At 43.1% G+C, this 13,179-nt stretch overlaps 3 protein-coding genes across 3 annotated transcripts; 1 reads left to right on the top strand and 2 right to left on the bottom strand.

Annotated features, from left to right (window-relative positions):
- Positions 1-819: 819 nt before the first annotated feature.
- LOC119767536 (activator of 90 kDa heat shock protein ATPase homolog 1) lies at positions 820-2,812 on the bottom strand. The gene is made up of 4 exons (XM_038256355.1): positions 2,168-2,812; positions 1,644-2,092; positions 1,444-1,579; positions 820-1,382 (listed from the first exon to the last, which is right to left on the bottom strand). Exons 1-4 carry the CDS (start codon positions 2,474-2,476, stop codon positions 1,248-1,250), a joined length of 1,029 nt encoding a protein of 342 aa, XP_038112283.1. The 5' UTR covers positions 2,477-2,812; the 3' UTR covers positions 820-1,247.
- A 4,019-nt stretch (positions 2,813-6,831) lies between these two features.
- Positions 6,832-7,761, bottom strand: LOC6040284 (pre-mRNA-splicing factor Syf2). Its single transcript, XM_001849659.2, has one exon. The coding sequence runs from the start codon at positions 7,665-7,667 to the stop codon at positions 6,933-6,935; it is 735 nt and encodes a 244-aa protein (XP_001849711.1). The 5' UTR covers positions 7,668-7,761; the 3' UTR covers positions 6,832-6,932.
- Positions 7,762-9,228: 1,467 nt separating this feature from the next.
- On the top strand, positions 9,229-9,890 carry LOC119766010 (THAP domain-containing protein 11-like). Its single transcript, XM_038250329.1, has 2 exons — positions 9,229-9,605; positions 9,720-9,890. Exons 1-2 carry the CDS (start codon positions 9,435-9,437, stop codon positions 9,888-9,890), a joined length of 342 nt encoding a protein of 113 aa, XP_038106257.1. The 5' UTR covers positions 9,229-9,434.
- Positions 9,891-13,179: the final 3,289 nt, after the last annotated feature.

Below are 13,179 nucleotides of genomic sequence, written 5' to 3'. Positions count from 1 at the left end.
TCGTAAAAGTGGTCTAGCTTCATGGAAACTATGTTAGAAAGGTCCCTTTTATCATTTATTATCTCCCTTTAACGTTTTATTAGACAAAATGGCTTGTTTTCTAAGGTGGCCCATTCTGCCCCGCACCCAGGAAAAGTAGCCGAAAAAAACTTTTTTTTTAAATGGCTCAAAAATTGTTTTCATCTAAAATTTTTCATCAACCAAGTATACAATATTGAATGGAACATCCCAAAGCGTAAGCCTACTGTGATATCTTCCTATTTATTATAATCTTATTTAAAACACTATTAATCATATGAACGGGAGCAAAGCTCCATTTTTATTCTTCGGCTTCATCTACTCGACCAACTCCCGATTCACGCTCGCTTTTCACTCACACATCCTAAGCTCTACACGCTTATCACTGACTGCTTAATTTAGGATAATCTTCAGGATGCCACACCTACTACACTGAATTCATAAATTTGTATGTTTTTTCTATGGTTTTTGGCGCATTTTACTTAAGCGGGCCATTCTGCCCCCTGCCCTTTATTGAAAAAATCGGCAATTTACAACTTTGCCCAAGAGACCAAATTGATCTGAAAATTCATTCAAACGTTACAGATTTTTGAATATTTACATACCTTTTTTGTATGTTTTGTAAATTGTATGGAGACTTGTATGGGTGAACCAATAACACAATATGGCTTTTTTGGTAATAGGAAAGGTCCTCACAAAGTTTGAGCCAAGTAAAAAAAATACACATAAAATCCATTTCCGATTTTGATGGAGAATTGCTCTGTTAGAGTTTTTCTTTCAAATTGAAACAATTTACAACTCTTTTTCGATTTGGTTTTGCTCTAATTTAAGTTTATTTCAACCGCTTCGCTAAGGTCGTCCCTATGTGCTATATCAATTAAAGTATAGAAAGTAATTGTGTGTGTGAGTGTAAAGTAACGCGTCTCTTCTCGCTAAGGAAATGTTTCCGCCGCTCGTAATTTCAACTTTCTTTTCGCTGAGTTGTTATCCGAAGATGTCGGCACTTTTAAACGATGCTGTTTTCGTTTTGTTTTGGTAAGAAAGTCGCAACTCAAAATCAGCAAAAGAGTAAATGTGTCATTCTACGTGTATTTTAGGCTTTCGCTTACTGTAAGCTTCGCGTTTAAAAGTAACTCGACATTTGTGACACCCAGAAGAACACGGCAATTTACGAGAGGGAGAGGCTTGGTTGGTTTTTGTTGTTCTGCGCTGTTGTGTCACGTCTGCCGTTAGTACAGAAAACTGCCAAACCCGAACGCCGACCGAATACTGTCCCAGTAGTAGCGGCTCCAGTTGGCCTTGGTCGCCTCGAACTCGGCCGCCGGAATCAACGTCTGGGTGAGCTTGAGCACGGTGTGGTCCTCCTGGTGGGAAATAAATTGTTAATTGCACGGTAATTTGTGTTGCTTGAATCCCCCGACTCACCCGCTCCTCCAGCTCCATCACAACGTTGGAAAAGTGCCCAGAGGGCCACTGCTTCAACCGCCAGGTCTGAACGATCTTTTTGTTCGGCACAATCTCGTCGTACTTGCCGGTGACGTTTCCGCCAAATAGCACAAACCTGCGAATGATTTCAAAACCGTAAGCTTCTCAAATACGAGACGTTACCCACAAGTTCAACTCACTCTCCCCCCTTGAACAAATCCAGCTTGACGTGACCCCGGGTAAATGCCGTCACCATGTCCTGCCGCGTCAGCGCGTCGTACAGTTCGTTCGCCCGGCACTGAAACCGTTCCTGCACGTCCAGCGTCTTGACGTCCAGCTTGACGCCGACGGTTTTGGGCTCGCTCGTCACCGTTTTCAGTTCGATCTTTTGCTTGTTGAACCCGCTGGCGAACACGGTTTCCTTGTCCGGCTTGACGGCGGAGCCTTCTTCGCCCTTTTTCGGCAGGATCAGCCCCTTGGCAAAGTCCTGCTTTAGCTGCTTGACGTACGTGTCCAGCTGTTTCCGGATCTTGTCCCGGCCAATGTTGTACATGAACAGCTTTAGCTTCTCGGAGGCGTTGTTCGATGTGTCCACCGACACGGTCAGCTCGACCTCGTCAATGTCGTTCTCCTCGGACAGGTTCGGAATCTATTATTCGGAAAACATTGATAAATAGGATTATTTGTGAAAAAAAATAAAAATATAGCAAAAAAAATAACTCACGGTGACTTTTCCGGTGACGTCCTCGTCGTCACACACGCCCTTCCACTTGAGCACGATGTTCCACTCGTAGAAGAAGATCAGCTTTCCCTTCCGGTTGTTGGCCGTGGCCTCGCCGTCCATCTTTTCAATCTCGACCACTTTGGCCTCCTGGCCGGAACCGGCCACCACAAAGTCCTGCAGCAGCAGCTTCAGCTTGTCCTTGGACCACGGTGTGGCGTTCTTCTCCGTCCAGTGCCAGTTGTTTACGTTGGTCGCGTCCGGACGCTCCTCCACGATCCACCGGGGATCACCTTCGCCCCATTTGGCCATTTTACAGAGGCAGGCAGGCGGTGAAAAACTTCTCGAAAAAAAATCTTTCGTCTGGTGCGAGTTTGAGGTTAGCGCGATTCGCCCCGGCAGGCTTTTCTTCTTCAAATAAACTTGGATAAATGTCTTACTTTTCCTACTAAAACAAATCAAACTCCAACGTAATTATCACACACAACAGTTCTTTTCTCTTCGCAAATTTCCAGCTAAATGAGGAGATTTTCTTTTCCTTTTACCCGAGACCGCAAAAGTGACTTCTTGTCTGAGGAATGGTTATTTTCTAGACTGTTCGGCAACATTCGCGAGAATCGATGGAAAAGTCAAACAAGCAGGCAGCAACGGCGCTGACAGTTGTGAGTCCGGTGCGAAAAATATGGCCAACGTGACGGGTACCCAGTAAAGCTAACACTGGTAAACAGCATTACACTTTTTTCAGTTCACTTTTACACACTTGTATGGGATTTTTCAGTTCAAGTATGATTACACACTTTCGTGTAATCATACTTGAACTGAAAAATCCCAGACAAGTGTGTAAAAGTGAACTGAACAGTGTGTAATGTTGATTATCAGTGAAGAACAAGATTGTCCGTCAGGCCTGAACGCAAACGCAAAATTTTGCGCCTGTCACTACACTCAAAAATAAAGTTACCGGTTGAAAGGGTTAAAAGTATCCTTTTAAACGGTAGTCGAGGTTTACCCTTTGCAAAAGGGTACATTTTATCCTTTTAAAAGGGTTAAAACTATCCGTTTGATTCACCTCATTGGCGTTACCCTTTCAAAAGGGTAACTTTCTTTACAACAGGTACCACTAGCGCCGCCCTAGTTTCTAAATTCGGTACTTAAATCTGTTTGACGTTTTGGATCGTGCTCGTGCGTGGTGCGTGTTTTTTTTAAGTTTTTTTTTAGTTTACCGGTGTTGTTCCAGATTTTGGCCAATTTTGTCCATCTACCACCATTCCGTCGTAGAAGACTGTGACATCCGCACACAGGGGGCATCGAAAATCGCTTGCAATCAAGTTTGTTTTGGTCGGTTTTGTTTTTGTCATTTTGGTTACAGGCGTTCTTATTGCAGAAATATGCCGGTTTCCCGGATGGCTGAATGTGCAACATCCGGCCGGATAGCACACAAGGTGCGTCATCTAACCATTATGATTGACCACATGTCCCAGCCTAAGACTGGTTGCAACGCGGCTCTACTTTGTTCTAGCTGTTTCATTTTTCAAATAGAACTGAAACAGACCACCCGCAACGCGGAGTTGCAGTTTTATTTTTTGAGCAGTATTTTGAAACCGGAATAAAACTGCTCGACGAGTTTGTTTCAAACGTGAGACGATTTGGAACGGGAATAGAACTCAGTTTCAAAAAAAATCAGATATATAGAGATATCCACGTATTCTTACACACACACTATGATGCTGTGTTGATAATCATACGCACACAATTAAAAGCATTTTTTTGAAACAACATTTAGATCAGCGCGTTGCGAGCACCGTGTTCTAGTTTCATTTCCGCCAGTTCTAAAAATTTAAAACTGCTCGCAATTTGAAACAATTATAAAACTACGCGTTGCAACCAGTCTAAGAACAAGATTGTCCGTCAGGCCTGAACGCAAACGCAAAATTTTGCGCCTGTCACTAGGCCTGTCACTCGGCCTGTCATCATAAATAGCCAGCCACCCAGTCACGACGTTCTAGCAGAATTCTAGTAGAGTTCTTACAGAGCTGGATATTCTTACAGCATTCTAACAGAAATGTTCCACCGTTCTAGCAGGATTCTGACAGAACCAGCTCTTCTAGAATATTTCGTGACTGGGCAGTCATCGACCATAAGGCTTTCTAGTCAGAAATTTACCAACACATTCAAAGTATGTTTACATGACAGCTGGACGTTTGTTTGCATCAGGTTTCCTATCTCTTTCTAGCAAAATTTTTTTGTCAAGCGACTTCTAGCTGGTTTATTTGACTGACTGCCCAATATGTCAGCCAACATACTTCGCAGGGCTGTGACAGCTACAGCTCGATTATCCAGGTTTTTAAGCGAAGATGGCGTTCGAATGGTGAACGTCCGAAATGTCAAAATCGCGCAGTAGCACCAATATTAGAAAAAAAAATGTGGCTGTCATGCCATGGTACACTTTTTTCGTAATGTTGGTACCACTGCATGATTTTGACATTTCGGGCGTTCACCTTTCGAACGCCATTTTCGCTTAAAAACCTGGATTGTTTGCATCAGGACACTGTGACGAGAAGTTCGTCATTTTTGAGTTAAATTATATTTTTTTCACTGGGCCTAGAAAGCCTTATAGCAAATTTTCTGAATTCTCAAAAAAAATATTTTTAGAAATGGTCACTCATGGTCACTATTTTTAAAAATAAAAAAACTGCAAATATATTCCTAAAATCCAACTTTCGGTTGCTATATCTTGGAAACAGAGCCTTTTATCAAAAAATCTGTAAAGTATTTTTTGATTGGAAATTTAATTTTACATTAAAAAATTTCGTCAATTTTTTTTTTTTTGCATGAGATTTCGATTTTTTCCAAAAATCACTACAATTTTGGGAAATTAAGTTGAAAAAAAACAGTTGATTAAAAAATATGCAATTTTTTTCCGTGTACCATTTTTTTTCTCGATAGTCCTCAACAATACCTGCAACTTTGCAGAAGACACCAAATTGATCATAAAATTCACTCAAAAGTTACAACTCTTTAATAATTGGGTCCTAAAATGAAGCTTAGATTGCTGATATTATTGTTTACAGCGATAAAGCTTATTTTTCTGAGTACAATGACCCATTGTACGAGCACAAAGAGTTTAAAATGGATTTTTAAATCAATTTTGAAAAATTAACCTCGCGGTCCTTCTTGACAGAAAAGCTCCTACTTGACAGCTCGTTCCAAGGGGACCATAGTTGATCCATCGGAAAAATGTTGTCTTGTCAAAAAAAATTTTTGCATTAAAATGAAAAAAAGTGATCAGAAATGGTTTTTTATCGTGTTTTTTACAAGGGATCGATGGAAAAAGAGGAATCACAAATCCGTTTAAATAATTTCAAGATTGTTCAGGTGTGAACCGAAAACGCGACCAAAAATTTAAGTGGAAGAATAAGGCTTTTAACTGCTTATTTAATTGTCGGTGTACAGGACGCGACACCGTTTAATCATTTTCTGGCGTACATTCAATTTTGAAGTAAAAAATCAGTCATTGAATTGGAAAAATAAAATTATTTTTCAAATTTTATTTTTTTCAATCGTGTGCACCTACGTCGAAGACCAAGATTGTTTACTTTTTGCTCTTTGGTCTGACAGTCTTGGTCTGACAGATTTGGTCTGACAGCTTTATCATGGATTTTGGTTTGGTCAGGCGAGGGATAGGACACAGCACCTTCCTGGTTTTTTACCGTTGTAAATAAAAATTGACATAGGGCTTTAGTACCCAATTTTGATAATATAATAATTTTAATAATATAATTTAACCCAAAAATTACGAATTCCTCGTCACAGTGTCCTGATGCAAACAATGGTCGAGCTGTAGCTGTCACAGCCCTGTTAAGTATGTTGGTTGACATATCGGGCGGTCAGCCAAAAAAACCAGCTAGAAGTTGCCTGACAAAAAAATTTGATAGAAAGAGATAGAAGATTTGATGCAAACAAACGTCCAGCTGCCATGTAAACATACTTTGAGTGTGTTAGTGAATTTCTGACTAGAAAGCCTTATGGACAGCAGCCAAAATAGACGTATCCAGTTTGAAATGGCCGCTAGGTGGCCAATGGTGTTAGAAATGACAGCTTCCATGTATTTGAATATGGGAGCTCAGGAAAACTCAATTTTTAAGCAATAAAATGATTATTTATGATAAAAGTAGTGATTGATTAGGTGCACAAAATGTGTCTAGAATATTATAAAAATAAAAACTGTTCAAAAAATTTGCAATTGAGATAAGTACACCATTCGATTCAGCAGGAATTTTGGGCACCAAAAATATATAGTTTTCATATGTTATATTTTAGAAGAAAATTAACAAAAAGTATGAAAATCGAGACATTTAGTATGGGAGCTGTCAAATCTCTCACCATCAAAAAGCAGCGTTGAGCTTTCGCTGGATTTGTCTATTGTATGGAGACTTGTGTGGGTCAATCAATGACACAAAATATTTAGCTTCTTTGGTCATAGGAAAGGCCCCCAAAAAGTTTGAGCCAAATCAAAAAAATACAAATAAAATCCATTTCCGGTCTTAGTAGAGAATTGCTCACCTTTGTTTGGCTGAGCCTTCCTTTGAGCTTAGATTATTATTTGGTCTATGCCTTGAGCTACAAAAAAAAATTATTTTCGAAGAAACATGTTTGCAAAATCATTTGAGTTTGTTTTAAAACTATTTATTTCATAATGTTTTATTTTATACGTTACAAATAAAAAGAAGAAATTACATCATTCCACACCCACAAAGCAAAAGCAAACACCTTAAATGGCCGTCCCCCGTTCCAGGTTCTGCTTGATCTCAGCCGTGTGCTCGCCGTAGAACCGCTCTAGCTTCTTGTTGAACCGGGCGTTCTTCTCGTTGATGTAATCGATGTCCGCGTCGTCGTTGTGCGTGCGTCGCCGGGAGAACTTCTTCCTCTTGTCGATCTGCTGCTCCAGGTCTTTGACCATCTTGTCGATTGCCCCCGGACTGTCCTTGTGCATGCCCTGCAGAACCACGTTCGGTCCGCCGTAGAACGCGTCCCCGTACTGGGCCTTTTGCTCCTCGTACTTGACCAGATCGCGCGGTTCCATCGTCTTGATTAGCCGGTTGTACTGCCGTGCCGTTTGTGCCTCGTAGTCCGAAAAGCCCGGATCGGCGTTCTTCTTCTTGGACTTGAGCTTGTCGAATCGGTCCGCTTCCGCCGCGGACACTTTCATCAGCTTGACCCGGTTGTAGTCCAGCCCCTTGGCTTCTGCTTCCGCCCGTGCCTTGCTGTCGTCGATCAGCCAGTCTGCCTGGCGCTTGCGGGCCTCCCAGTTGGTGGGCAGCTTTTTCCGTTCGTCCTCGGCCAGCACTTCCGAGTGATTCGAGACGCGGGCTTCGTTCCGCTGGAGGTGCAAGTTTTTCAGCCGTGCCATCCGCTCGGCGTGCTTTTCGGCGGCAGTTTTCGGTGCAATCGATGAGGACGATGGTCCCGGGTCGGTAGATGGTGCCGTTGCCGTAGAAGATGCCATTTCTGCTGGGATTTTTTTCGAAAACTTCACCAAAAATCGCAAATGACGATGCTTTGATTTGGGTGAAAACAAAAACAATCGATTTCTTGTTTTGACAGCGTTGACGTTTTGGAAGGAAATCTGAGAACGCATTCCAACACATTTATTTTTCATGAAGGGTTTGAGTGAAACTGGCCGAAACAAATTAGGTCGAAACTTGATTTTTTTTTGCTTTATAAAAATTGCTAATATTTTTTCAAAGTTTTTGTCCCCACCCCATCATTTCAATGCAAAAAAAATACAAGACAACATTTTTTTTCAATGCATCAACTATGGTCCCCTTGGTAAAAGCTGTCAAGTAGGAACTTTTCTGTCAAAAAGGGCCTAGAAGTAAATTTTTTGAAATTGCCGTAGGTTTGTACACTCAAAATCAGAATTATCCCTCAAATGGTTACTTGGATACAAGGGTATGCAAAAATCAGTAAATTTTCGATACCCTTTTGAAAGGGCGACGAGGAGTGAACTTGAAAAAGGATACTTTTGACTTCAAGAGGAGCCATGAAATTCCCTAATGGGCTATCTGAGTAATTCTCGCTGACAGTGGACCACTATTTACACAACGTGCTCAAAAATCAAAAGCAATGTTCTTTTCCAATAGCCCCCACCAAGTTATGAAAGAAACCATGTTTGGTTGGATAAATTTGTCCTTACCTCGACGCCACGAAATTGCTAATAACTTTGCAAAACTTTAACGAACCCGTGATGTTCAGGGGTGTTTTGGAAAGGAAATGAGCAGAGCTTTCGAATGAACTTGTCAGAAAAATACCATTCCATACATTTTTTAGCCACAAAACACCAATGTATTTTTAAAAGTCATTTTTGAGGGCCGGCGCCCTGCTTTATCGAAAAACTGACAAATCCATTCGAAAGCTGAGACGATTTCACATGAGGGACCAATAAATTTAAGGTGTATGTTCCTCCTATCTTTTTTAATCTAATTTTGACTCTGTGAGCGCAGCGCTCCGTTCGCATTGCGGGCGCCCAAAATGTTGCAATTTGCTTGGTTTTGTCGAAAAATATAGGTGCTCACTTTTTAAATGAAAGTTTATTGTCCAAGGATCAAAATGAACTATCGATAATTGACCAATAAGGCTTTCTAGGTCCAGTGAAAAAAGATATAATTTAACCCAAAAATGAAGAACTTCTGACATATCGGGCGGTCAGTCAAAAAACCAGCTAGAAGTCACCTGACAAAAAACTTTTGCTAGAAAGAGATAGGAAACCTGATGCAAACAATCGTCCAGCTGTAATGTAAACATACTTTGAATGTATTGGTAAATTTTTTTGGGTTTGGGTTTGGAGTTTTTGGGTTCTTCCAGGCAATTTACTGCCAAACATTGTAGCACATTGTCTGTGATTGTAGGCATGTAGGAAAGTTTACCACGAACATTTTTCTCTAAAAGAAAACGGATGGATATTTATGGCACATTTTGTAGTATTTCAAAAGACCTTTGGAATGCAGCTAAAATAATTGGAATTGTTCAAGTTTTACGAGAATACACTCTGTTGAGATCTAAGAGGAAGAGGTGCCAATGAGCTTCTTGTTTTTCTTTTCCACCTCTTTTTTTGACAACATTGTGCCCTATCAAACATTTCGACGGGGTAGTGCGAAGAGGGATACCGAGTTGCCAGAAAGTGTCATTCTGTTGCATCCTACTGCTTGTAGCGCACGCGTTTGTTTTGATTGGAGTGGGTGGTTTTGATTTTCAGTTTTTTTGTATTTTTAACATGAAGTGTATGGTTGTTGGGTGTGGGAGGACACGGCGGACTGATCCCTTGCTCAGCTTTTACCGATTCCCGAAGGATCTGTGTATCCGACGTGCATGGATCAGCTTTTGTGTGAACAGCACGGATGAAGAACTTCACTTCAATGTGAAAGGCAGTACCCGCGTTTGTGAGGTAAGTTTCTCTGAAGAAATATATTTTTTGTAGAAATTTAACGCAACAAGAAAATTAAGACAAGGGGTTGACATTAAAGAAACAGTATTCCAATGTTTTTTTTTCAATTTACAGATCCATTTTGTCGACGGCAATGCCAAAAACTATACAACCGTACGAGGACCCATTCCGGATGAGCTTGGAGCAGAAAATAATGAGAACGTTGGAACACTAGTTTCCCGGTTGCGAGAGAAAGTGGTGAAATTGGAACGGTATTTTTTTATAATTATTACTGTTTCCTGCTGAAAATTACTGAGTATTTTGACAAAGGGGGACATAGGGGACATTTGCCGAACCATACGGGTTTTGGCAATATGGGTATCAAATTCATCATTTTCGATACCGGACATGAAAATGGCCATTCCGATAATGGTGGCCACAACCTGGGGGACATTTATCGAACCATACACACAAGATTCATCCGCCTACGATTGAAGACATATCATCCACGAAAATCGAGAAAAATGAAGTTTGACAGTAGGAGTATGTATGTTTGATCTTCGTTTGAGTTGACTGATTTTGTTGTTATCACTTTTTTATTTTAAACGGTTTTTGTTACTTATTAAACATGAATTAGAACATTACTTGAAATAAAACTTTCATTTAATTATTTGAAACATAAAATTCTACCCATTCTGACAACACTGCCAAACGCGATGGATGATGCCCTGTTGTAGTTTTTTGTCTACGGTGTCGACTGAGCATCTGTCAAATTTCGCTGGTTCCTGAGCTGGTTTCAAAACAGTTAGCGAGTCGGCATCTCTTCCTCTTAGTGTTGAGATAACAACCACTGCCCCCCTCTTTTTGCTGCGCTACTGCGCTTGTCGTGAGTGACGTGCTCCTCTAGCTGTCACAGTCTGTTTATGTAAATAAAAGTCTTTTTCAACCGCTTTGACTGTACGCACGCGTTTTGTCGTTCCTCCTGTAAGCCATCCGAAACCTCTTGAGGTTATGGGCCCAGGTCGTTTCAAGTCCGGGTAGTTTTTCGCAAGTTAAGTTTTCGCGATGTCGGAGGGAGCAGTTGTCCGTGAAGATCGGTACCATGTCGCGCTGTTCGACGGTACAAATTACGCGTCCTGGAAGCTGAGAGTTCGGGTACTCTTGGAGGAGTATGAACTCTGGGACTGCGTGGAGAGTGACGTGGGCGAGATCCCGGAGATCGTCGTGAAGCCGGAAGATGCCCCGGCGGCCCAGACGGCGAAGCAGAATCGACGGGAGCTGGAGCTCAAGCGGCGGCGGAAGTGCAGGCGACTCCTGATCGAGCGGATCCACGACTCGCATCTGGAATATGTGCACGACAAGGTCTCGCCGAAGCAAATCTGGTGCACGCTGCAGGATGTGTTCCAGCGGAAGAGCATCGCCACTCGAATGCACCTGAAACGCCAAATTTTGGGCATGCGCTTCGAAAGTGGACGGCTTGCGGATCATTTTCTGCGATTCAACCGGCTGGTCCGGGAGTTCCGTGGAACCGGTGCTGTGATGGAGGAGCTGGATGCAGTTTGCCATCTGCTGCTGAGCTTAGGGACGGCGTTTTCGGCGGTTGTGACCTCCATCGAAACCATGGCGGAGGATAACCTCACAATGGAGTTCGTGAAATGCCGGCTGCTGGACGAGGAAACAAAGCAGCAAGGCATGGGCGATCGAGTGAGTGAGATGGCTGCATTTTACGGCGCGAAACAGCAAAAGAAGTTGCGCTGTTTTTCGTGCAAGAAGGAAGGCCACAAAAGTGTCGACTGCCCAGCGAAGAAGAAAGAACACAGTGAGAGTGCGAATGTTGCTGGCTCGAGCGAGCGCAACAGTGTTTGTTTTGTTGGTGTGCGCGGAGCTGAGCCGCAGAAAAAGCAGCGGCGAGTGAAGTGGTTCCTGGACTCGGGAGCGTCCGATCACCTGGCGCGGGATAAGCAGCTGTTTACGGACCTGCGCCGACTGTCGGAGCCGATCGAGATCGCCGTAGCCAAGAATGGCCAGTCTGCTGTTGCGGAGCACTGCGGTACTGTGAAGATGACGGCGTTTGTAAATGGCCGATCGATTGAGTGCACCGTAAAGAACGTTTTGTTTACGCCGCACCTGCGGCACAATCTGCTGTCTGTTGTGCGGATCGAGCAGGCCGGAATGCGTGTTGTTTTTGAGAACGGAAAAGCTCAGATTTACCGTGGAAACGAGCTGATCGTGTGTGGTGCTCGTCGGAACAGTCTGTACGAAATGGATTTTCGTACTGTCGATCGTGAAAAGTTGTTGTTGTGCGATCGTGCACAAACAGAGCATAATTTGATTGCTCTCGCTGAATGTTACATGGTGTCAACCCCGAAGCAGATCGTTGGCAGAAAGTGCAAGAAAACGATCGTTTGCGACACGTGCGATGCAGGTAAACAAACACCGTGTGGAACTTGGGTTGTACCCAGTCGGAAAGATGTCGGGTACGAAGCCGGTGAACGGGTTGAAATCGTGCTGGAAAGAAAGCAGCAGAATTTGGTGCGTCCGATTGCTGCCGATGCTGATGAACCTGGTGGTGATCCCGCTGAAGAAGAATTTGGCCGTTGGGACGAAGAACCCGAAACTGAGCCGAATGATCGAGAAGAAGAAGAATCCGGAACAGCTGGTGCGGGTGCAGAACCGGGCCGTGGACGCGGATTCGCCTTGTTTGCTACGAGTTACATCGACAACATCACGCAAACGATTGCTGAGAGGACGAAACCGGACGAGGTGATTGATTCGTTGGGGTGCAATAAAAATTGTTCTTTGACGATGCTCCCAATTGCTCGCACACCGGTCACCTGCAAGTGGAGTCGTTGGAAGCGAGGTGACGGAGTTGTGGCCGACAAGTACGAGGCGAACCAGAAAGTTCCGGCTGGTGTTTTCGTTGGATCATCAAGAAGAAGAAGAACGCGCAGCCAGATGGACTTCAGCAGGGGAACGCCCCGAGGTGTTGGCGGCGTCGATTGCCGTGTGAGAGTGTAGACGGGATGCTTCGGATTGTCCGGAGAGTTGGAGCTACTGTTTTTGTAGTTGAGATGGTGCTGTGGTTGAGCAGGGGTGTTGAGATAACAACCACTGCCCCCCTCTTTTTGCTGCGCTACTGCGCTTGTCGTGAGTGACGTGCTCCTCTAGCTGTCACAGTCTGTTTATGTAAATAAAAGTCTTTTTCAACCGCTTTGACTGTACGCACGCGTTTTGTCGTTCCTCCTGTAAGCCATCCGAAACCTCTTGACACTCAACCCCCGGTAGTTGGTCACTTTTTCGTTTGCCACATTTTTAGTTTGTACCCCGTTGGTTGGTCAAAGTCAAACTAAAAAGTGACGAACTGTCACTTTTTACACGGCGCTTACGCACACCATTAAAACAAACGTTTGGTAGTGTGTATGAACTCCATGTATAAGGGGTGTAAAACTAAAAAGTGACCCCGTTCGTTTGACAAAAGTACGAGCAATTTTATGATTTTTCATGTTTTTATTTTGGGCCTCAAACTTCAATGCTGCGCTCGTATTTTGATTTAGTTAGCCTTCACAATCGCAAACTCTAGCATTCGTCTCTGTGA

Source organism: Culex quinquefasciatus, chromosome 2 (genome assembly GCF_015732765.1).
Source record: "Culex quinquefasciatus strain JHB chromosome 2, VPISU_Cqui_1.0_pri_paternal, whole genome shotgun sequence".
NCBI classification, from domain to species: domain Eukaryota; kingdom Metazoa; phylum Arthropoda; class Insecta; order Diptera; family Culicidae; genus Culex; species Culex quinquefasciatus.
The sequence above is the reverse complement of the archived record's forward strand: the minus strand, read 5'-3'. Positions and strand labels throughout refer to the sequence as shown.